The sequence below is a fragment of the Triticum dicoccoides genome, chromosome 5B (genome assembly GCF_002162155.2).
Source record: "Triticum dicoccoides isolate Atlit2015 ecotype Zavitan chromosome 5B, WEW_v2.0, whole genome shotgun sequence".
NCBI classification, from domain to species: Eukaryota; Viridiplantae; Streptophyta; class Magnoliopsida; order Poales; family Poaceae; genus Triticum; species Triticum dicoccoides.
In genome coordinates this window covers 453,377,183-453,401,357 of record NC_041389.1, presented here as the reverse complement: position 1 = coordinate 453,401,357, position 24,175 = coordinate 453,377,183, and the positions used below count along the sequence as shown (strand labels likewise).

Genomic DNA, 24,175 nt, shown 5'->3' with positions numbered 1-24,175 from the left:
CTTGTTTTTTTTTTTTTAGGGATCCTGCACTATCTTGTTAAGATAAGGCATCCATTGGATTACCTCGTTTTCAGTTGGATTTGATCGCATTCTGAACGGTCCATTGGGAGCCATCGTTTGCAGCTGGGTTTGTAAACTTCGTGTGCATTATTACGATAATTTAACTTATCGACATAAGCACAGCAACCACTTCGAAATTCGTGTGTGGCCGCAGGACAGAGAACGAACTGATTACACTTGCATTGCAGTATGCAGGAACTGGACATAGTTTTTCTACCATCTTGTTACATCCACGTCAGTAAGTATAAAAACGCAATATAGCCTACGTGGCTCTTAACTGGAGCGTGTGTCTGTCTGGTTCTAAAGCCTACCACTAAACAGCTGGCACCTTTGCAGTTAGTCATACATAGGAGGAACGGGCACCTTTACCACTGAAAAACAATAGTAGATGCTCTAGATATCTTACAAAACCTAGAGCATAAAGAATTAACCTATAGCAAGCTTAAAAAGAATAAGAAAACCATACACAAAGTGTGTTTGCCACTCAGGGGTTTATGTTGCACTCCCGTATAAACACTTGATCGTAATTGACATGCCGCGACCAGTATTTTCGGTATTTCGACAGCCCGATCTCGAGCCAGGGTTTCAGGTTCCCATTGTAGTGAATGACGGATGCCCGCCTGATCTCCTTCTCGTTGACGTTCGGGTTGTACCCGAGCCCCAGAAGATGCCACGAGCGATCAAGCGGGAAAGTATGGTTCCAAAACGTCACAAGGCCTGCAGGGAGGCTGCCTAGCTTCCATAGTAGCCTGTCTTCATTCTGCACAAATGAGATAAGCCATGGGTCAAATACCACTGACGAATGCGGGGATCATAGTGTTGGTGAAGAAGTACAGAGATTTCTTTGTATGTAGATCAAAACATGGCAGAATAGCTGAAATCTTATTAGGGGACATACTCTGCTGAGCTATTGGTGAGGATTTTTTTTTATATGATATGTTGCTCATAAGTTCATAAACTCACCAGGTTCTGCCAGGTGTGGTAGACGTCGGTGATGTTTTGCTTTCTCCACTCGGACAAATCAAACATGTTCATGCCATATGCCCAACCGCAAGCATGTGGATCAAAATTGCTGGCAATTAGAGGATTGGAGAAGTTGAGGTATTTATCAAACCTGTGGAAGCTCTCTCCACAGGTCTCAACAGCACCGTTGACCTTGCCTTTGAGATCTATCGACCAAAGCGCACTTAGGTCCTGCTGCACCACGGTATCATCGTCTAGAAATAACACCTTGTTAAGCTTCGGGAATATCTCAGGGAGATAGAACCTCAGATGATTGAGAATCGACAGGTACTTTGGGTTCCGGAATTTGGGATTTTCACCCGGCCTAGCCTTCCCACTCCCGAAGTAGTAATCAATCATCGAACTGGATTCTAACTGCTTCAGAACTGGGCTGTAGCTTGAGTTCAGCCAGGTAAACTCTTCAATGTTCTGAACCTGAACCGCAGCTTCACCCAAGGGATTAGCCAAGAACCACATCTTCATTGCAGCGTAGTTAAGCCGATCTGTCACAATGTGGAAGACATGGTTTGCTGGTTTCTGCAGAACAGAGTATTGAGTACATATTAGTGCTTTAGGCACAAACTTAAATACAGTGAGATTTATAGTACGCCCTCCATCCCAAATTACTTGTCTTAGATTTGTCTAGATACGGATGTATCTAGATACGTTTTAGTGTTAGATACATTCGTATCTAGAAAAATCCAAGACTTGCAATTTGGTACGGAGGTAATACAAAACAGAAGTCGGTTCACAATCATTAATCAGCTGCCTGGCTAGCTATCTCATTGACCAAGTGGTATACCTTAGCATGAACAAGAGTGGAGTTAACAACCACTGCAGCAGCCAATACATTATCTGAGAAAACTGCATAGTGATGGAGTTCAGGGTCTTCCAACTTCTCCGTATTTGGAAAATCCTTATTGTTGGAGTTGCTGGAATAATATTCATTTGTAAGCCGCAATGGCAGACAATGGAGTCCTTTGGGTAAAGATTTTGCTGCTAGTTGAGCTAGATAGTTGGCATCTTTTCTGTGAGATTGAAGACGCTCCTCTGTTGAGTGAAGGCTTGTACGGAGCCTGTTCACAGCACCTGAGCAACCATCATGCATTCTCTTGATCCTAGCCAGCGTCTGCTCCATCGCTTTTATTTTGCCATGGACACTTCATGCAACAGAAAGTTCTGTAAGTTCAGAGATAAATACCCCAATACAAAGTACAAGACACCACTAATGACGATGGAAATTCAGTAGTACAGTGAAAGAGAAAGTACTTCTGAGGAAGCATCCCATCATCGGTTGCATCACCAAGTGCTCGTTGGATATCCTTCATTCGTGCACGTAACTCCTTGGCAGTACCATGATTTCCTCTAGAAGCTAGAACGCCAAGATATGTCTTTGCTCTTATCAATTGGTCCTTGATGATGCGGATTGTAGCATCTGGGGAAGTTGCGGAATGATAAGTGCTACTCGCTGATGTGGCGAGATCAGCATTGGTACTAGCATGTGTAGTTTGATCAGATGATGTATCAGCAGCGCTTTCCTGGACAATTAAAACATTAGCTGTTAGAACAACCCTGTAAGATAGTAACTGGCAGAACACATAACATGCTCTGCTGTGACTGACTAAACAAGCTACAGTGTAACTGTAAACATAACTATCAATATGGTGTAAAATATAAGAGTAGATTTTCAGGACTTGTAATCGCTCTTCACTCAGTGTTCTGGTCCTAATGTTCAAAAAAAGGTAAGAAACAGACCACAAAACAGTAACACTGCTAAATGGGAATGAAAATAATAGGCATATATTTGCGCCAATCCATTAAGATGGATGCAATGTCTTTGGGAGTAGTCATAGAATAAATTTGATTTTTACAATAAATAATATCACCTCTATTCCAGTTCATTCAGTGCACAAATACTTTACCTTCATATGATGAGTATGAGCTTAGGTACTGAGTAGTAATATAGATGTGCTGCAAGGTTCAGTCATAGGTTAGTTTTGCGTCCTATATTTAGGTAACATGACCCAGATATGTCAGGTCTGTATCCATGATTCAGTCTTCCACTAATTTACCCCCTTAGAAGGGGATTCAGTCTTCCAGAAATATACCCTCCCTTAGAAAGGGAAAGGGCTTCTCTAATAATTTTTTACCTTATTCAAAGACAATGTCAGGTTTCCAGCAGTATCTGTTCCAGCAATGTTATTCTCAGATGCGCCAGATCCATCTTTGTGCTCTAGCTCAGTTGCATCCTGCAACTCCTTTTCATCCATCCCTTGTCCATCCTGCTCTTCAGCTTCCTTGCTATCGTCAGGATCACGAAATCCATCTGCTCGTCCGTCGGTGCTAACAACTTCCTTTATCATGTCATCCTGTGTCGACTGAGCACTGTCATTTCCCACAGCAACCACCTGATGGGCATCCCGCGACGCAGGGTCCTCCCACGTATCGATTTTCTTTTCTGATGGATGGCTCCTGGCTACCTCAACTGCTTGCCAGTCGTCAGTCGCCGACAGCACCCGGTTCTTGTGCTCCCCTAGCCTCTCAATCGTCAAATCTGCAAAAGCAATTCACACAGAGTTCCAACAAAAAATCAGATGCGTTTACCCAAGGATGACTCAACTGCCGACTGCTTCACCAAAAAATGCGCATGACGTTGGTTTACTTGTTCTTACTGAGGTGAAAACAGACTCAATCTATCTCTACCATTTTCACGATCTAATCTACAGTCAGTGAAACTCATGCCTTCCCGAGATTAGGCAAGCAAAACGAAAGGGGGAAGGAAAAGCGGGCTCACCTTTGGCGAGAGAAACCTCGGAGGCGGCCATATGCGGCCACACCAGATTGGAGCCGGACCCGTCGCCGCGATCGAACGCGCCCCTCGCCACTGCAAGAAACCACAGCCAAATCAAATCAAGCAAGCACGGATCTTCGCCGCATTGCCGCCGGCGCCGGAACACAGAGGGGGGAGCCGCACGTACCCGCAGAGTCCGGGAGGGGCGAGACGGGGAAGCGGCCGTAGAGCACGAGGGGCGCGAGCACGGACGCGGCGAGCAGCAGCAGCACCGCGCCCCGGCACCGCCGGCCCCGCGCGGCCCCCGCCATGTCCGTGCGCCCCGCACCCGCAGCCGGCGGCCGGAGAGCCTCAGACGGCGCACTGCACCGCCGCCGCGGGAGGAGGGGGTTTGCTTTCCGGCGCGGCGGGTGCTTGGTTTCGCGAAGGGTTCGGAGGGCGTCGGCACGCGCGGCGGACGCGAAATTCCGGGGCGGCAGTGAGTCAGTCCGGGCTCAGGGGTAACGTGGGAGCGGTGCGCGGCCCATGCGGTGCGATGCGTGCTGCGCCGATTTGGACTCGAGTGGTTTCTTTCCTTTCCACCGGTACCTTTGCCTGCCTTTCACGCGCTGGATCGCGCGAATTTTCTATTCCCGTCGCCTACCTGTGGGGCAGATGGATTTCATGGAGATGTTTCTCTCCAGATTTGCAACGGTACGGAGATATAACCTGATAATACAATAATGTGTGGTACAGAGATATAAGATCGTATTTACTGCTCCTACATCTGCTAAGCATTTGGTCAGATTTGGCTCGATGTTTGTGGATAGAAAAAAAGAGTTGGGTTTGGGAGCGGTGGTGTGTGGGCGCATGGGACACCAGAGGCGTCACGGACCACACGGGTAGAGATGGATAGACCGAGTTAATGAGACCACACAGGTACTACAGATAGACTGGGTTTTTTTAGGGTGGAGATGGGCCGAATTAAATGGGTGAATGTTCTCAACAGAAAAAAAGGGGGTGAAAGTGACACCAGTGAGTTAAGCATATCTTTCGAGTGACATTTTGAGACGGAGGAGAAGAAAGGTATATCTATCCTTGAGTGCGCGCTTTTCATTCAGAAGATTCAGACGGCGCCATTCGTTGGTGCTTTCCTCTCTCGATCGGTTTATCCATCTGCTCGTGCGCGCGTCGATTCGGAGCACTCCACGAATCGCCAGAACCTTCAGCAGACTCGTTGTGCTTGTGCCTGCCGCCCGTATCAGCAGGCCCCGCGCGCGCGACCTGTGCGTCCGGCGTGCGTGCGTGCGTGCTGCGTACATGTCGCCGGTACTACGTGCGAGCAGTTGCAACCGCCAAGATATGCTTACGTGGTACAGTAGTACGTTGTGACTTGTGAGGCGCTCGTGGCAGCTTGCTGACGGCGTGAGGAGAAACGAAGGACGCAGGCCACCAGAAAGCAAAAAGGTTGCTTACATTGCGTGGCATCGTAGTAGTACTGTACGCACGTGCCGTGTGTATCGGCTTTATAAAAAAGCAGCAAATGATGATCGGGCTGTGTGTGTGGGAAAAGGGGCACGGACGACCGAGAACCATCCTAGTCGCCACGAACCCGTGCAGCGCGCTACACCGGCGACATGAGTTGAGAGTTGTACCTGTTTGGGCCGTTGCGCACGAGTTTGTCAACGCGTACATCCACCGCCGTCCTCCCACAACCACCTCTCCGGAAAATGTGTTGCGGGACTGTGGTCACGCCCCGCATGCCCACGCTCACAAATCACAATTACTCATTTCAACCTAATTAATCCGGTTTTGTTAGCTACTCCTAGGGCTGGGCGTTCGGTTTTTATGGTTAATACGGTTCGGTTTATTCAGTTTTCTTGAATTTCGGTTTCGAGGAAATTGCCACCGAAATAAGTACACAAGATTCAGACACCGAACCATATTAACCGAAATATATCGGTCTGGTTTGTTCGTTAACCAAAAAACCGAATTACATGCAGCCACCAGTCAAAGTGTCACGACTAATGAGAAGGGGTGGCTTTTGTAGAAAATGCACAAAACAATTAGTTTCATGAACGCACATACATACACTTGGCGGAAGGATTCACTAGCTTTTCACTAGCCGTGCATGCAAAAGAATAGTAAAATATTCCAATGGAATAAACTAAGGACTAATCATTAGCATAGTGATACGTAGTAGCATGGCCTTACACACTATTTATATTAGAGATTAGAGTTTTTGTGTAGAATGCATCGAGACACCAGAACTTGAAGAAGCCAGTAGCAAAGTACTCCCTCCGTTCCGAATTACTTGTCGTACGTATGGATGTATTTAGATGTATTTTAGTTCTAGATACATCCATTTCAGCGACGAGTAATTTGAAACGGAAGGAGTACCTTTGAGCAGCCGGCCGGCTAGATGTGGCAGCACCAGTAAATTACAGAGTTAGATTTTTAAGAAAAATAATTGTGGAGCAACTATTGGGTTGGGCCGATCGCAAATTGGCCTGCCGGCTGTTGCGCTTGCACTACATGAACGTACTAACCTTCCCTAAAAAAAGGAACATACTAACCAGGATATGTACAGATCGGTTTCTTCGGTGAATTCAGTTTGTTAGCGATCAAAACCGAACACGACACCGAACACCGTATAGTGGTCGGCCTTCACACTGAACCAAAAAACCGAACACCGAATAAACCGATAAATCGGTTATAAAGGTTCGGTTCGGTTTTTCGGTTTTCGGTTTCGAAGTGCCCACCCCTAGCTACTCCCTCCCGTCCCAAAATGTGAGGTCATAGTGTAAAAAATGATCTTACATTGTGAAACGATGGAAGTATAATTCACTTGAATTTGTCTATATATCTATTTCTAGGGAAGAATTGACTATATCTAGACAATATCATGAGGCACCAGGGTTCTACTCCCTCGCAGAGGCGGGCAGAGGGGCACGGGCTCAACGCCATCGGGCGTGGATGCTCGGGAACAACGGCTCCCCCTAATGATCTCCTCTTAGGACAAAAGAAAAAACAAGAAGGAATTCAGACGGTCTCGCGATCCTTGTTGTGTTTTTCTTTGATATCATTATCCGTTTGATGCGTGCACATCAAAGATTGGATTAGACAAACAATGTCCTTAACTAAAATATAAGAATGTCTCAAGTGCCCCTCCGCAGGTGGTTTTGTGTTTTTTTTTGTTGCTTTGGTATCATTGTTTGTTTGATGTCAAAGACTGAGATTAGACAACTGGTACTATATTAACTTAAACATAGGAAAATCTCATGTGATTTATCCATGTAATTCCATAACACAATGTTGCCATATGTTTTTGATTGCTTCAAGTGCCCTTTTGGTTCAGATTTTCACCAAAGCCCTTCGGTCGTCTACTCACCTTGTTTGCCGTGTTTTTTTTTTACTGTTTTTAGTCTCTCATCTCTACACCTTTGCAAGCTCTTCTCACTTATGGTTTGGCCTTCGTTTAGTCCGTCATCTCTAAATACAAAGGCAGTATAAAAGCACTGAGTTGAAAAATGTTACATTCTACAAGTTCAACATGAAGATGAATTTATTATTGAGTTAGTTCTAACTAAAACCTTAAGGTGTTCTTTTATCAAACTGAAAGCGTAAGTCCTAGAGTGTAACTTCCTGGATTTGTATATTTCAAGTCTCAACAATGGGTACTACTACTAAACAACAACATGGATAATAAAAAATGTTTGTAATGTAGATGCCGATGGAGCATGATGTCAAGACCGCGTGGCTTAAGTGATGAGATTTTTATTATGAGCATCATCATGTAAGACCACGTGTCTTACTTGACCAGAATTTTTAATTAAGAATCACTAAGTACAACGTAGGTGTGTACATACACACCCCCACCACACACATATACTCACATAATACCTATCGAGGATCAGAATTGCAGAGCTTTGATATTGATGAAGCTTAGCGCATTGGACTCGAAATTCAAATTGTGCTAGCTGACAAAGAAAAAACAGAGAAATGTTGGTTCTGGCTGGTTGGTAAAAGGACTCTAAATCCTTTGAGTGATTCGATTCTACAATAGAACAAAGAATGAAATGAATGAATGAAAATCATGATCATGCCTCCAGTAGGAAGATCAAGGAACTGCACATTAATAGGACACACAAAAGCATCGATCTCAGGGTTTGATCTGATGGGCAGAGGGTACAAACTCCAACCTAACGTGATCGATGAGATTTTGATTCCTACCACAACCATCATTTGTAATGAATTATTCCATCCCCTATTTCGTCAGTTATCGTTTTGTCCAAGGACATAGTCAGACTTGTAAAATGTTGAAGAGTAATGTATTTCCAATTAGATTGTTTTTCTATATTCATGTTTGTACTTTTGACGTTTGACCAAAAAATGGGGGAGAATAACACGAATGTATTTGTGTATGTTGATAAATTTTATGCTCTAAGACATAAAGCCTTTTAAAACTACATCTATAAATGTGTTATTACAAAAAAAAAATAGAGGTCATGAGTACTATTGTGGTACTGGTCACTTGTCTATTGTTTTGTTTTGCCTTTTGCATTAGACACAAATAATCGAAAATCTGCAGAGTGTCAAGAAACATATCAATGAAAAAATATGCTTCAATGACCTGTCAATATGTGAGATGTATTCAACTTTTTCCTAATGTAACCATATGATACGAATGCCATCTTTAAACCTTGAGTAATGCAAGAATTTATTTGCAAAAAAAGAGAGATAAGACTGTCATCTAAAACATGATATTTAAATACGGGAAATGAGTAGGTTTCAGATGGATATGTATGCGGTTTCGAAATTTTCACCTAGAGGCTTGAGAGAGAATGTGTAACTATTTGGAAACAAGACTTGTGATTATTAAAGTGATGCTTAAAAATGAAGGGAGAGTGAATAATTATTGGCAGCAATCATCATATATATACAGGAGGAAATTGATCGTGATCATCAACAGGCCCGTGTGCCAACCCAGGGCAGCTTCACGGGGCCGATGGGCCAGGCGGCGCCGCGCACTGAATGCCACGCGGGGCCACCGGCGACGGGGCCCTCCACGGCCCACGCCATGCAGCATCGTCACACCGCCGACGCGGAGGGCCCGGCGCCGCTGATCGCCGACCGCCAAACGGGGTCGACCTCGCCGTCGGCGGCGGCGGCGAGCCAGGCGTCGACGTCGTCGAAGAGCGCGCGCTGCTTGCTGGGCGGCGGCGGCGAGACGAGGCGGTCGCCCGGCACGCCGATGGCCGCGGCGCCGCCGTCGACGAGGGAGTGGAAGAAGACGTCCCGCAGCTCCCAGCCGCCGCCGCCGGCCACGCCGAGCCCGCCGCGGCACTTCTGCCACGGAAACTGGAACACGCCCGGCGGCCTCCGCCACGCCTCCCCGGCGTCGGCCGCGGCCGCCGCCTCGTCGAAGGGGAAGTCCGCCGCCTGGTCCGGCTCCTCCCGCGCGCGCTTCCTCGCCCTGCCGCCCTCCGGCCGCCGATCCATGCAGGCTGAGGGCACTGCATCGGGAGATGGAACATGCATGTCGACATTGATCAATCCAGGCCCTCGACCTCACCTTCAAATCGTAATGGCGACGGCGACGGCGACGGCATGCACGGAACGCACCTGAGACGAGACGAGACGAGAGGCCTGATCGAGACGAGGAAGGAGAGCGCCCGTACGTCGACGTCGCAATGTCGAGCTCCTGGGAAGGGGGTGGTGGGAGTATATAACGGGGAGATCGGTGGAGAGGGTGGGGGAGCATGCATTATGTTCATGCAGAATGTACCGATGGAGACGTGCACGCCAGGCCCAGGCGGCCCGAGCAGCTAGGGCTGGCATTGCCAGCCGGTGCATGCGCCGCTGAAGGAAAAAAAAATGCCAACAAATGCATTTCTTTTTGAAACTCTAATGAATGCTCTTTTTTTTTTGAAACTCCAACGAATGCATGCTAGTAACTCGCAAACGTTGTTGCCTGGATCCATCGGCGAGATGGCGGGGCGTTCCGTTTCTTGTCGATGGAACAAGGTGTGGTCGTTGGTATGTTGATCGTGATCGTAGTAGCACGGGCGTTGATGCCTTTTTTTTATGCAATAGCTAAACGTCAGTCGCCTGAAAATTTAATTTGGGTAAGTCGATTTTCGCTAGAAGGAAGCAGGCGCCGGAGGGAAGAAGGAAGAAGACGCCAGAGTGAATGAAGGAGCTTGCTGGCAGGCTACCCCGTAATCAGCACGGCAGTGTTGCAAGTTCGCGGGAGAAAAAAGGGTCATCGCTAAATGTCGGGGGTTGGGTGCGACATATGCCAAAGGATGGCTTATCATGGTGGGAGCGAGTAGAACGTCGCCGGTGCCAGGAAACGGGATGAGGCGAAGGCATGCACGCCGGCGAATCTTACCCAGCTTCGGGGCTCTCCGAGGAGATAACACCCCTAATGCTGCTCTGCGGGGTCTCCGCATAATCACTAAGGCGTAGTGACTACAAAGTTGCTCCTAGAGTTGTATTCGGGAGGTGGGAGGGGGCAAGGCTAGCCCTCTCCTTCCTATGTGATCTGGTCTAAGGCTAAAGGATGCGAACCCTTTGCATGGGTGCCCCGGGGGGTTTTTATAGGCTTACCCCCCGGGGGTACAATGGTAATCCGGCTGGGCGCGGGTCCCAGCCGTCTGTCTCATAGGCCGCCGTCTTCTCCGGCGACTGCTGGGGCCCGCCGGCTCGCGGGCCCCGTCGGCGAGTTCAGCACTGTAGCCGTGATTTTGATGACGCAGGCTCGGTCCCGGGGTCGTGGCAACAGTGCCGCCGTCTATCGGGCGATCACTGTCGTTACTTCCCGTCGTGTCTGGTTAATGGCGCGTGGGGCCCGTGAGAGGGGCTGGCCGACTCCGGGGAGCCGACTCCCACAGGGCCGTCTTCGGGGCGTATCCACCGTCTTTCATGCTCTCACTAATAGGCGGGTCCGGCGTCTCTGAGACGTACAGGTAGGTCATCGTGGCCACAGTGCGCCGCACACTGTGGCTGAGGTCAGGGCAGGCATGGCAACAGTGCCGGGCCACGCCGGAGATCTCCAGCGGTACGGCACACTGTAGCCATGCCGACCCCTTGTAAGCGGGAGGTGACAGCCACGCCGTGGTCGTACCCGCCTCGCCTATCGCGATGAGAGTAGAGTCGTGGGCCGACTCACCATAGCCGGCCCCTCCAGAAGTCGCCGGCCATGAGTCGGCTTATCTGGGAGTCGCCGTCTGAGACTCGGCTTGTCTGGGAGTCGTCATCTGAGACTCGGCTTGTCTGGGAGTCGCCATCTGAGACTCGGCTTGAGGGGCGCGTCCTGCCCTGATGTCTTGAAAGGTTCTGGGGCTCGGGTTAGCCTACCCGTGGCCCATTACTCCAACAGTAGTCCCCGAAGCTGGTGAGGCTCCGAGAGTGACACGCTATATGGGGCCTCAACAGTTTCATTCCTACGGTGGCAGAATCTGGGCCGCACTTGCCGTCTTCCTCTGAGCCAACTATTGGAAGTCGGATTCGTTGAGTGCCGTCTTGCCCTTCGAAGAGCTTGAAAGTCGTGGCGGGAGACCAGGCGGCGTGCCCGACACGCTTCCCTGCAGCCGCCTGCTGCGGTCCTATCACGCGGCGCCACGCGGCGGGGGCAGTCTGCTGGCCCACGCGCGCGACGGGACGGGTCGTCAGGCGGGGCCCGCCACTACCGCGCCTCGGCACGCGCACGGATCCGCTGCGGCCATGCGAACGGTTGGGTTGCCCACGTCGTTACTGCGCGCAGTAACTTCGTGGGTTAAATCATGGGGCGGCGTGGGGCTCTGAGCGCAGTTAATCCCCGCTCGCCCCCTCGGCTTCTCAGCCTCGGAGGCTATAAGTAGGGGGGTGGAGCGGCAAAGCACGCGCGCCCATCTCCCCCGACCCCCGTTTCCTCTTGCCTCGTCTCTCTTTCTTCTTGCCGCCGGCGAGCAGAGCCACACCGCACCAGCCAGCAATGAGCTCTTCCTCCGCCACCGCGGCTCCGGCCATGCGTTCCGGCGCGTGGGACGGCTCGGTGGTCGACGACGACCTCATCGACTTCCTCCCAAGACGCGCCGCCTTCCCGGCGCATACCTCGTGCGAGCCCGCACCGCGCCGGCGAGGGAGATATCGCCGGCGCCGGAGGAGGGCGAGCGGGTCATCTTCCGCTCGCACCTCATGCGCGGTCTGGGGCTGCCGGCGAGCGGCTTCTTCCGCTCGTTCTTGGAGTTTCACGGCCTCCAGCCGCACCACCTCACCCCGAATACGGTGGTGCTGCTGTCCGCCTTCGCCACCCTGCGCAAAGGTTTCCTCGGTGTTCTCCCCACCATCGAGCTGTGGGGAGAATTCTTCTCATCTAAGCTCGGCACGCACGTCGTCGGCGTGCCGGCTCAGTGCGGTGCCTACATCGCGATGCGGCGCTCGACGGTCGACAACCCCTTCCCTTCCATCTCGTTGATCAAGTCGGTGAAGATGTGGCAGCGCTCATACTTCTACGTGAAGAACCTCGCCTCCGACGGCGACTGGATTAATCTGCCGCCTTATGAAGCCGGCCCCCCAGCTGGGAGGCTCCCCAGCTGGTCTCATCGAGTCAAGACGTTGACTCCCGCCGGGGCCGCCGCCGTAGCGCGACTCCGAGTCTTGACGCAGTCGGAGGGCCTCGTCGGGGCCGACTTGCTGGCCGCCTTTGTGGCGCGCCGAGTCCTCCCGCTCCAAGGCCGGCCTCACCTAATCTGTCAGATGAGCGGCCTCTAAGACCCGAGTCGGATGAGCACCAAGGAGATGCCCCGCGCAGAGGTGGCAAACATGGTGAACCATATCGCGAACTGCGAGTTCGGGGAGGCCTGGCAGTTCGGCAAGGAGCCGTACTCGCGCGCCAACCCCCCACCAGTGGTAAGTTGCATCTCCTTATTGCTTTGTCTTCTTTGCGGCCGAATCCGGTTTCTGATTTTCGTTGGTTTCTTCTGAGCTAGAACCCCCTCATGCAGCCTGCAGCCGGCGTCGCGAGACAGCCCCGCGAGTTCGTCCCCGACCGTGCGGAGAGCGACGTCGACGACCCCGACTTGGGGGCGGCGGCGATGGAAGCCGACGCCGAAGGCAGAGGAGGAGGAGGAGCGGGAAGCGGCCTCAGGTTCTCGACCACCTTCGCCGACTGGCCTGAGGACGACGCTGAAGGGGAAGTCGCCCCGCGCCATCAGCTAAGAATCAGTCCCTCAGGCGCAGTCTCCTCCGCCGGCCTGGCCGGCCAAGGCAGTGCGAAGAGGCGTCACGCCGGGTCGAGTGCGCCCGGTGGCAAGTTGAAGAAGTTCAAGGGAGCGGTCGCCGCGACCAAGCGGGAGGAGGCAGCTGCGAAGGCCAACCGCTTCCGTAGGGAAGTGAGAAGGCCGCCACTAGTCTCTGCATAAGTTTTTCGCTTTGTATTTATTTTTCTCTGATGGATCTTGTCCGAGTCTTCTTTTATACTCCTCCCCTTTTTCTTCAGGGCCCCCCTTTCCCTTGAGAGAGTCACCATCCCCTCCGTCATGGGGTCGGCAGAGACGTCCGCCAATACTCGGCGGGTCGACCCCGCCGCCGACCTCCGAGAGGCGACGGAGTAGAACGCGCGGGAGAAGCGCGACAAGGAGGAGGCCGACCGCCTGGAGAAGGCGGAAACCGAGAAGGCGGCTGCCTCCGCCCAGAAGAAACTGGAGGATGCTGAAGCCGCTCTTGCGGCGAGACGGCGAGCTGAGGAGGCCGTACGTCGCCAATCGGCGTTGCTCGTCCCCCACTGTCCTCCGCACTGCCGCCTCCGAAATTCACGGGGCAAACCAGGGAAGCCGGCGTCGAGAACCCCGTCGTGGAGAAGGAGAGCGGCGAGGCCTCCATGTCGTACAAGCTAGTGCCGCTGCCTCCGCCTCCACCGCCGTCTGGGAGGGCCCACGGCAAACAGCTAGCAGGCCCGCCGGTGCCGCCGACTGAGGACGAGGCGAGGCTGCTTCTTCGGGTTGCCTCGCTAGTGCGCCGCCACCTCAGAAGGCGACTTCGGCGCCGCGGCCCCTGGAGGTCAGAGCCGCCAGCTCAGCCACCCCGAACGCCGAGGCGACGAGTGCCGTGCCAGCTGGGTGGGTGCGCGGAGGCGGCACGGGCCCGCTGAACCAGGCACTTCTGGATGTCCAAGCGAAGCTTCGAGCCGAAGGCGACGCCCTCCAGATCTGCACCAAGGCGCATCTAGCGTCGCGAGCGGCCGTCCGGGTATGTTTTCCTCTTTGATTCTTGTTTTTCTTGCTCTTCTCTGTGGGGGCGCGTCAGCGCACCCACTGGGTGTAGTCCCCGAGTTTCGGGCCGGCTGCTGAGCAGGCGGCTCGGAATTCCCTCTAGCGAGTCCCAAGTATTTATTTTGTCTGAAATCTTTTTTTGCAGGAGTATCACAACCTCCGCGCCACTGCCTTCAACCGTAATGTTGAGGAGTTGAGCAAGCGGACTGCCGACTTGACGGAAAGCCGGAGTAAGTTCTTTTCCTCTTCTTCGCGGGGGCGCGCTGGCGCACCCGCGGGCTGTAGTCCCCGAGATTCGGGCCGACTGCCGAGCAATCGGGCCGGATCTTCCCGGCGACCTTCCTTCTTGACGACATCGACGTCTCCTTTCTTGTTCTTCTTTCTTTGTGGGGGCGCGCTGGCGCACCCGCGGGCTGTAGTCCCCGAGATTCGGGCCGACTGCTGAGCAGTCGGGCCGGATCTTCTCAGCGACCTTCTTTGCTGACGACTTATTTGTCTCTTTCTGTCGTTCTTCAGGGGCCAACGCTACTCTTCAGGAGCAGCTGGGTGAAGCTAACACCGCCTTGCGCGTCAAGGGGGAGGAGTGCAGCAAGCTCGCTGCGGAGCGCGATCTGCTTACTGCGCAACTGGCCGAACAGAAGGAGCTGCTCAAGAAGACGCAGGACGAGGCCGAGAAGAAGGAGGCTGCTCTTCAAGCCGAGTTCGAGAGCGAGCGCTCCTCCTGGACCGACAAGGAGGCAATGCTGACCTCCGGCTTCCACGAGATTGAGGATATCGTCGATGGTGAGCTTTCTTTCTTTGAGTTTCCGACTATGTGTCAGGCTGACTTCTGATTTTTCGACTTGCTTCTTTTTTGTCTTGGCAGACTTCTTCCCTGGCCACTCGCAGGCAGTCCCTCTGGCCATCGAGGCTGATCGTGAGGCGCGAAGGGCAAACGGCGAGGAGATTGCCGCCAACGCTCCCCTGACCGTCGATGAGCAGCTTCTGAGCATCGAGGCCCGTCTTTGTCCGGCCCACCGGCGGATGCGCCGGCTTCAGCGTGCCGGCGCCCAGGCAGTTGCCGCCCTATGGCCAGACATGCCGGCTTTGCGCACCGCCAGCCGAACTGCCGACTGGTTGGAGGTCGCAGCCGGCCGTCTTGAGGCCTGGAAGGGTTCCTCGGCCCGGGCCAGAGCGCGCCAGGCCTTGGAATTCGTCAAGGCGTGGTATCCGGGGCTAGACCTGGACCGTCTGGCCGCGTTCCGATCAGAGGCCCAGGCCGAGCCGGAGGCTGTGGAGGGTGCCCTTGTCGAGCGTGCGGCAGCCATCGCCGAGTACACGGACACCAGTGTCTTCGTCCCCGAGCGGGCTGAAGGCAGCGAGGAGGTGCCACCGGAGTGGTTCGGGATGAACCCAGAATATGGCGAGGACTCGGCAGAGGTGATTGACTCCAGCACCGAGGAAGAAGGCGAGGCGGAGGATGACGGCGAGACGGAGGTGCCAGAAGGCGGAGCGGGCGACCAGCCTCAGCTCGACCGTGCCTCCTGCAACGAGCCGCGTCCGACCGGGCCGACTGCAGCAGGCGGCGATCTAGCCGAGACTGCCCAGCCGACTCCTTCGGTGCCTGACACCGCCGTCTCCTCCGACCCTCCGAACCCGTCTGCCGCTCCTTAGGCTGCCTTCTGGCTTTGTTTATCTGCTCTAGGAAGTCTTTGATGAACTTGTTAATTCGCACAATTCCACTCGCGGGGTGTATTTTGAACTTCTATCTGAAGATTCCGCCAATGGGCCTATGCTTATGTAAATATTAATCCAGGTTCCATCTTTCCTTGCTCATTGCTCCTTTGGCTTTTTTCCTTGGCCGCCTTCCCCTAGTTGCCGCTTCATCAGCCGGACGTCCGCTCTGCGGACTGCCGCTGGTCCAAATGCCCGGCTACTTTGGGGAAAGCAAGTACTTGCCTTTTATCGGAGTTTATTTAACAAGTTGGATAGAAGGCGGCAAGCTGAATACTCGCAGGTCGGCTTGTGGAAGGGGGCTGGAAGCCGGCTTAGGCTATGTTAATGTTTTTAGGTCCTTAGCCATTTTTCATGTGGACGCCCATTCATCCTTACTCCTGCCCACCAAGCAGTCGCTCTGTGAGCTGCGGCTTCTGGCAGGAGACGGCTTAGGCACCGCACACTACTTGTCCGACTTCAGGAAACATTTCATAGCGCCAGACGGCGAGTCCCTGGGCCGACTTAGTCGAGCCCGGCGCCAAGTGGTGTAGCAAGAAGTAGCATACTTGAAGGCATAATTCTTATCATATAGATAATCAAAAGGGGCAGTCCCTGAGCTCGTCTCGGGGGGCCCAAAGTCTCGGTACTTTAATACAAAGGGGTAGCGTGATACATACTGAATCAACTGTAAAATCTTCGAAGGAGGTTTGCATTCCATGGCCGTTCCGACTCTTTGCCGGAGTCGTCTCTCTTGCATGCTCGGGGCTTCTGAGCGTCAATCAGGTAGTAGGAGTCGTTGCCCAACACTTTGCTGACAATGAAGGGGCCTTCCCAAGGTGCCGACAGCTTGTGCTGGCCGGCTGTTCGCTGGATCAGTCAGAGCACAAGGTCTCCCTCTTGGAAAGATCTTGGCCTAACCTTCCTGTTGTAGTATCGGCGCAGGCTCTGCTGGTAGATGCCGGACCGACTGAGTGCCAACAGCCGGCCCTCTTCCAGCAGATCAACGCCGTCTTGACGTGCTTCTTCTGCTTCCTCCTCGATGTACATGGTGACTCGCGGGGAGTTGAATTCTATGTCCGTCGGGATGACGGCTTCGGCACCATAGACGAGGAAGAAAGGCGTGAAGCCGGTTGACTTGTTTGGAGTCGTGCGCAGACTCCAGAGGACGGCTGGCAGCTCCTCAAGCCAACAGTCGACCGAACGCTCCAGTGGTTCAACCAGGCGGGGCTTGATGCCGGATAGGATGAGGCCGTTTGCTCGCTCTACCTGGCCGTTTGACTGCGGATGGGCGACGGACGCTAAGTCCAGTCGGATGCCCTGTGTTGCGCAGAAACGGGCCAAGGCTCCTTTGGCAAAATTTGTGCCATTGTCGGTGATGATGCTATGTGGTATGCCATGCCGAGTCGTAATGTCGGCGATGAAGGTTACTGCAGTCGGACCATTCAATTTCTTGATGGGTTTTGCTTCTATCCACTTGGTGAACTTGTCCACTGCGACAAGTAGGTGAGTTAGGCCGCCTCGTGCCGTCTTGAATGGTCCCACCATGTCCAGGCCCCAAACCGCAAAGGGCCAGGCGATGGGAATGGTCTTGAGCGTCGAAGCCGGCTGGAGCGGCTTGGAACGGAACATCTGGCACCCTTTGTAGTTTTGGACTAATTCCTTGGCCTCTTCCAGGGCAGTCGGCCAGAAGAAGCCGCGTCGGAAGGCTTTGGCGACGAGTGCCCTTGAAGCCGCATGATGGCCACACTCGCCTTCATGGATGTCTCTGAGAATTGCTTGGCCTTGTTCTGCCTCGACACAGCATTGGTAGACACCAGTGACACTGCGCCTGACCGGCTCTTTGTTGACTATGGTATAGGCTGCCGCTCGGTGTTGCACTTGCCGAGCCAGGATTTCATCAGCTGGCAGCTCTCTGTTTACTAGGAACTTGAGAATGGGCTGGGCCCATGAGGATGTTGCTATTTCTTCGATTGCCACTATTGCGACTTGGACAAGGGTGGCTGGGCTGGGAGGCGGCGGGCTGGGATCCGCGGCCGCTTGCTGGGTCGATGAAGTCCCCGGACCGACTGGAGCAGTCCCCGGGCCGAGTTCTGAAGTCTTCGGGCTGACTGCCGCAGTCCCCGGGCCGACTGCGACTGCGGTACTTTTGGAGCCGTCTGTGAGGATTCTTGTGCCGTCTGCTGGTGCTCTTGAGTCGGATCCGACTTCTTCGGGGGGAGCTGGCACAAAAATGGAGTCTGATTCTGGTGAAGGCTTGATAGACGGCTTAAGGAGGCGCTGAAGGGCGACGCCGGACGGTATTGCCTGGCGGGTGGAGCCGACTCGTGCCAGGGCGTCCGCTTGGTCGTTGTCATTTCTTGGAATGTGAAGGAATTCACACCCCTCGAAATATCCGCTGAGTTGCTGCACCAGGAAGCGGTAGCTTGCCATGTTTGCATCTTTGGCGTCCCAGTCGCCAGATGACTGCTGGACCACCAAATCGGAGTCGCCGTAGCACAGGATCCGGCGGATGCCGAGTTCTTTGGCAAGCCGGAGCCCGTGAACGAGCGCCTCGTATTCGGCAACGTTGTTGGAGGCGGCGAAGTGGATCTGCAGTGCGTACTTGAGCTTGTCGCCTTTGGGAGAGGTGAGGACGACGCCGGCTCCCAGGCCGGTGCGCATCTTGGAGCCATTGAAATGCATTCGCCAATGGGTGGAGTCAGGTGCTGGCGGCAGGTACTGGGTCTCGGCCCAGTCGACAAGGAAGTCGACTAGTGCTTGTGACTTGATGGCGGTGCGGGGCTGGTAGTAGATGGTGTAGGGAGCCAGATCTATGGCCCACTTGGCTACTCGGCCTGAAGCATCACGGCTTCCGATGATCTCGGCCAGTGGAGCGGTGCAAACCACAGTGATTGGATGTTCTTGAAAGTAAGGCTTCAACTTCTTGGCGGCGAAATGCACGCCATAGCACATCTTCTGGTAGTGGGGGTAGTTCTACTTGGAGGTCGACAGTACCTCACTCAGGTAATATACCGGTCTCTGGACAGGGAGCGCCTTGCCTTCCTCCTTGCGTTCAACTACGATAACTGTGCTGACTACCTGGCTGGTGGCGGCAATGTATAGGAGCATAGGCTCTTTGGGAGTCGGAGCCGCCAGCACAGGGGGAGTAGTCAACATCTTCTTCAACTCGAGAAATGCTTCATCCGCCTTGTGGTTCCACTCAAAAAAGGTGGTCTTCTTCATCAGTTGGTACAAAGGGAGAGCCTTCTCGCCCAGCCGACTGATGAATCGGCTGATGGACGCCAAGCAGTCGGTGAACTTCTGCATATCTAACAGTCGGCGGGGGACTGCCATCCTCTCGATGGCTTTGATTTTTATAGGGTTGCACTCTATGCCGCGTTCAGAGACCAGGAAGCCAAGGAGCTGGCCGGCTGGTACTCCGAAGACGCACTTCTCTGGATTGAGCTTGATCTGAAATCGGCGCAGATTCTCAAAGGTTTCTTGGAGATCTTCCAACAATGTTCCCCGCTTTGCCGTCTTCACTACCACATCATCCACGTAGACGTGGGCATTTTTGCCGAGTTGCTTGAGGAGACACTTCTGCATGCAACGCTGAAAGGTGGCGCCGGCATTCCTCAAGCCGAACGTCATAGTCAGGTAGCAGAAGGCTCCAAACGGCGTGATGAAGGCAGTCTTCAGTCTGTCTGCCAGGTTCAGCTTGATCTGGTGATATCCTGAATATGCATCTAAGAAACTCAACAGCTCGCATCCGGCTGTGGAGTCTATCACCTGGTCAATTCTTGGCAGAGCAAATGGATCTTTGGGGCAAGCTTTGTTGAGGCTTGTGTAGTCGATACACATTCGCCACTGCTTGTTTTTCTTCAACACTAGGACCGGGTTCGCCAGCCATTCTGGAAAGAACACCTCCATAATGAAGCTGGCCGCTAGGAGTCGGGCTATCTCTTCTCCAACAACTCTTCTTTTCTCTTCTGACAGGCGGCGCAAGGGCTGCCTGACGGGCTTCACATCAGATCGGACATGTAACTTGTGCTCGGCGAATTCCGTCGGTACACCTGGCATGTCTTTAGGGAACCATGCAAAGATGTCTCGATTCTCACGGAGGAAATCGACGAGCTCGCCTTCCTATTTGCTGTCTAGGTTTGCACCTATGACAGCGTGCCTCTCCGGGTGCTTCGGGTCCAAAGGTGTCCTCTTTGTTTCCTTAGCCTGCTTGAACGAACCCTCAGCTTCCGACTCCTTGGGGTCGGCAACATCTCTGGCTGCTTGCCGGCCATCACCACAACCCGATCAAGGAGCCGCCTCTCAGCTGCGATCACCAGGGACTCAGCCAGCCGACTACTCTCGGCCGCGCAAGCGGACAACTTCCTGTAGTCGCCGGCCACGGTCAGAATACCCTTTGAACTCGGCATCTTCATCTTGAGGTAGGCGTAGTGGGGGACCGCCATGAACTTGGCCAAAGCAGGTCGGCCAAGCAATGCTTGGTATGGGCTTTCAAGGTCCACCACTTCAAACCAAATTGGCTCCCGGCGAAAATGATCTTTGTCTCCGAAGAGGACATCTATCTGAATCTTGCCGATTGGGGAGCAAGAAAGGCCAGGTACAATGCCGTGGAAAACAGTTCGGCTGCTTTAAAGCTGCTTCTGCTTGATTCCTAGTTTCTCCAAGGTATCCTTGTACAGGATGTTGATGCTGCTGCCTCCGTCTATCAACACTCGCGAGAAGCGAGCGGCCCGCCTATCAGTGGCCAAGGTAGCACTCAGAACCAAGGCGTAGGAGCCCGGATTCGGCATCACCTCTGGGTGATCAGCTCTGCTCCAACTGATAGGCTTCTCGGACCAATGCATAAACTCCGGAGTATCTGATGCTACTGCATTTACTTCTTGCTGCTGCAACCGTCTGCTGCGTCGATCATCAGCCATACTGGTGAACACCACATAAGCTCCATGTTCTTCGGGGTATTCGTCTTGTACGGCGCCGACTGGCCTGGCCGCCGGCTGCTGGGGCGGCTGTGGAGGCGGCGGCCCAGCAGGCGGAGGAGGAAGGAGGCCGTCTCCCTTGGCGATTCTGGTGAGCCAGTGGCATTTCCGGGTGGTATGGTTTGATGGCTTCGCGCCGCTGTGGAACTTGCAGGGACCATCCAGAGTCTGCTCGAAAGAGAAGGCTGGCAACCAGTTGGACTTGCCGCCTTTCTGCCGCTTCGCCGGAGGCTGCCCCTTAGGCTGTTGGTCGTCGACTGTCGCGACCTGCCGACTGCTGGAAGTCGGCTGTGGGGCCTTGCGCTTGTGATCATTCTGCTACTGTCGCCGACTGATGTCTCCAGTCGGAGTTCTGGGAGCTTGAGTGGCCACTTTGTCAGTCGCACTAACTTGAATCTCTGTCTTCATGGAGGAGTCGGCCGTGGCATATTTGTCTGCAATGACCAGCAACTCGTCGAGGGTCTCGGGCTCGTCGCAGAGGAGCCGGTGCTTGAGGAGGGTGCCTTCTCTGCACCCGGCGGTGAAGTACTCGATAGCCTGCACCTCGTGCACGCCCTCGCAGGAGTTCCGTAGCTCGCCCCATCGCGTGAGGTAGTCGCGTGTCGACTCGTCTTGGCCTTGCACGCACAAGGAGAGTTGTCGTGGCATGGGGGGCCGCTTGTACGTGCTTGTGAAGTTGCGGATGAAAGCCTCGGTGAAGTCGACCCAACTGTTGATGCTGCGGGGCTTCAAACTGTTCAACCATGTCCGGGCCGTGCCCTGGAGCATGAGCAGAACGTACTTCACGGCAACGCGCTTGTTGTCGTTCGCTATGTTGACGGCCGTGGAGTAGCCAACTAGCCAATCTTTCGGCTTCACGGAGCCGGTGTACTTGGGCGTGTCTCGGGGGATCGTGAACCCTTTGGGAAAGGGCTCGTCTCGAATGCGGGGCCCGAAGCAGGGCGGGCCCAGCTCATCTTCTTCTTCCAGCGCCAGGGATCGGTGGAGTCGGTCGATCCGGAGGCGGGCGTCGTTCTCCCCGACTCCCTCTCGATGGCCGAGGCGGTCGCCGAGAGTCGGATGCTCAACGGGCTGTGGGGAGACTCGTCTTTCTCTTCGTGGTGGGGGAGGCAGGTAGTCGCCCTGCCGCTCCACTGCTCTTGGGCGGCCGTCTTGGTCGCGCTCGATGGTGATGCGAGTCCGACTGTGGCTGACAGCCGAATCCTTCTCTCTTCTTCCGCGGACTCCGCCAGTCGGCGTCCGAGACGTCGCGCCTTGATCTCGGCGGGGAGGTAGGTCGTCATTTTGGCGCTGCGGCGCCTCCGTGCGGCAGCCGGCTTCGTTCTATGCGGCAGCCGCTTTGAGGAGTCGCTGGACTCGTTCGGTCATCAAGCGGCGCTCTTCGCCTTCGAAGTTGTCTAGTTCGTCTGCTGCCGCCTGGGCGGCGCGGATGTTCTCCGCAGGCGTGGCATATACGGGGCGATTGGCCCCGAACAGGTTGGCGATGGCCGCGCCGCGTTGTCGGACCGTGCCTAGGCGGCTAGGCCCAGTCGGCACTGGCGAGCCGCCCACAGCGCGATCCATCTCACGTTGGTAGGCCTCCGACAAGCGTCTCATGCTCGCTAGCTTCTTCGCGCCTTCGACGAGCTGAAGGCGGCGTGCCTCCAGCGTCTCAGCGTCAGCGTCCTCCAGAATGGGTGCCGTCAGGTCTCGCAGAGCCGCGTCGAGCGGGTCATGAGCTCCTTCACCGGAGTGCTCACCATGACTAATGACGAGCACTTCCGTGATGGCGCTTCCGCCGCTCTCCTCGCGAGGGAGCGGCTCGTCGTAGATCACCACATTGGAGGGGAACGTGTCGAGCGACACGCTGTCGGAGTCGACCAGCATTGGGTCGGTGGAGCCTACGAACTCCAAGTCCATGGCAGGCTCGCCAGCGACGTGGAGATGGTCGAGGAGGCCCGTGAGGAGGCTTTCGGGGCCGCCCGTGCCCGCATCAGATGCAGGCTCACCGGAGATGCTAACCTCGCCGAGAAGGTCAGCGAGGCAGCTCGTCGTGCAGGCGTCGTCGGCACTTTGCAGCGCGTCGGGGCAAGCGCCATCGGGCGTGCCGGGCTGGCTACGCTCGCGGGGGAGGAAAAGGGTTCCCGTCCAAAGCAGGTCTCCGGACGACGGTGCACCTCGCCCCACGGTGGGCGCCAAATGTCGGGGGTTGGGTGCGACATATGCCAAAGGATGGCTTATCATGGTGGGAGCGAGTAGAACATCGCCGGTGCCAGGAAACGGGATGAGGCGAAGGCATGCACGCCGGCGAATCTTACCTAGCTTCGGGGCTCTCCGAGGAGATAACACCCCTACTGCTGCTCTGCGGGGTCTCCGCATGATCACTAAGGCGTAGTGACTACAAAGTTGCTCCTAGAGCTGTATTTGGGAGGTGGGAGGGGGCAAGGCTAGCCCTCTCCTTCCTATGTGATCTGGTCTAAGGCTAAAGGATGCGAACCCTTTGCATGGGTGCCCCGGGGGGTTTATATAGGCTTACCCCCCGGGGGTACAATGGTAATCCGGCTGGGTGCGGGTCCCAGCCGTCTGTCTCACAGGCCGCCGTCTTCTCCGCCGACTGCTGGGGCCCGCCGGCTCGTGGGCCCCGCCGGCGAGTTCGGCACTGTAGCCGTGATTCTGATGACGCAGGCTCGGTCACGGGGTCGTGGCAATAGTGCCGCCGTCTATCGGGCGATCACTGTCGTTACTTCCCGTCGTGTCTGGTTAATGGCGCGTGGGGCCCGTGAGAGGGGCTGGCCGACTCCGGGGAGCCGACTCCCACAGGGCCGTCTTCGGGGCGTATCCGCCGTCTTTCATGCTCTCACTGACAGGCGGGTCCGCCGTCTCTGAGACGTACAGGTAGGTCATCGTGGCCACAGTGCGCCGCACACTGTGGCTGAGGTCAGGGCAGGCATGGCAACAGTGTCGGGCCACGCCGGAGATCTCCAGCGGTACGTCACACTATAGCCATGGCGGCCCCTTGTAAGCGGGAGGTGACAGCCACGCCGTGGTCGTACCCGCCTCGCCTATCGCGATGAGAGTAGAGTCATGGGCCGACTTTCCATAGCCGGCCCCTCCGGAAGTCGCCGGCCATGAGTCGGCTTATCTGGGAGTCGCCGTCTGAGACTCGGCTTGTCTGGGAGTCGTCATCTGAGACTCGGCTTGTCTAGGAGTCGCCATCTGAGACTCGGCTTGAGGGGCGCGTCCTGCCCCGATGTCTTGAAAGGTTCTGGGGCTCGGGTTAGCCTACCCGTGGCCCATTACTCCGACACTAAGGCTAGATGGATAGCCGGGGACGATGGTAGCCTGGCGATGGGAGGAGGTTCAGGGAGGGCGAGGCAGCGAGACTATAGCCACACCCTTTTACACCATAATAGAAACAAAAATGAAGATGGATCAAG

The 24,175-nt window shown here is 54.7% G+C and overlaps 2 protein-coding genes across 2 annotated transcripts; both read right to left on the bottom strand.

The window, feature by feature from the left end:
• Window positions 1-250: 250 nt before the first annotated feature.
• On the bottom strand, window positions 251-4,442 carry LOC119310609 (probable galacturonosyltransferase 4). Its single transcript, XM_037586294.1, has 7 exons — window positions 4,041-4,442; window positions 3,857-3,946; window positions 3,213-3,616; window positions 2,332-2,600; window positions 1,865-2,222; window positions 1,024-1,599; window positions 251-820 (listed from the first exon to the last, which is right to left on the bottom strand). The coding sequence occupies exons 1-7, from the start codon at window positions 4,162-4,164 to the stop codon at window positions 545-547; spliced, it is 2,097 nt and encodes a 698-aa protein (XP_037442191.1). The 5' UTR covers window positions 4,165-4,442; the 3' UTR covers window positions 251-544.
• Window positions 4,443-8,535: 4,093 nt separating this feature from the next.
• LOC119305732 lies at window positions 8,536-9,520 on the bottom strand. The gene is made up of 2 exons (XM_037582174.1): window positions 9,458-9,520; window positions 8,536-9,348 (listed from the first exon to the last, which is right to left on the bottom strand). The coding sequence occupies exon 2, from the start codon at window positions 9,332-9,334 to the stop codon at window positions 8,924-8,926; it is 411 nt and encodes a 136-aa protein (XP_037438071.1). The 5' UTR covers window positions 9,335-9,348; window positions 9,458-9,520; the 3' UTR covers window positions 8,536-8,923.
• Window positions 9,521-24,175: the final 14,655 nt, after the last annotated feature.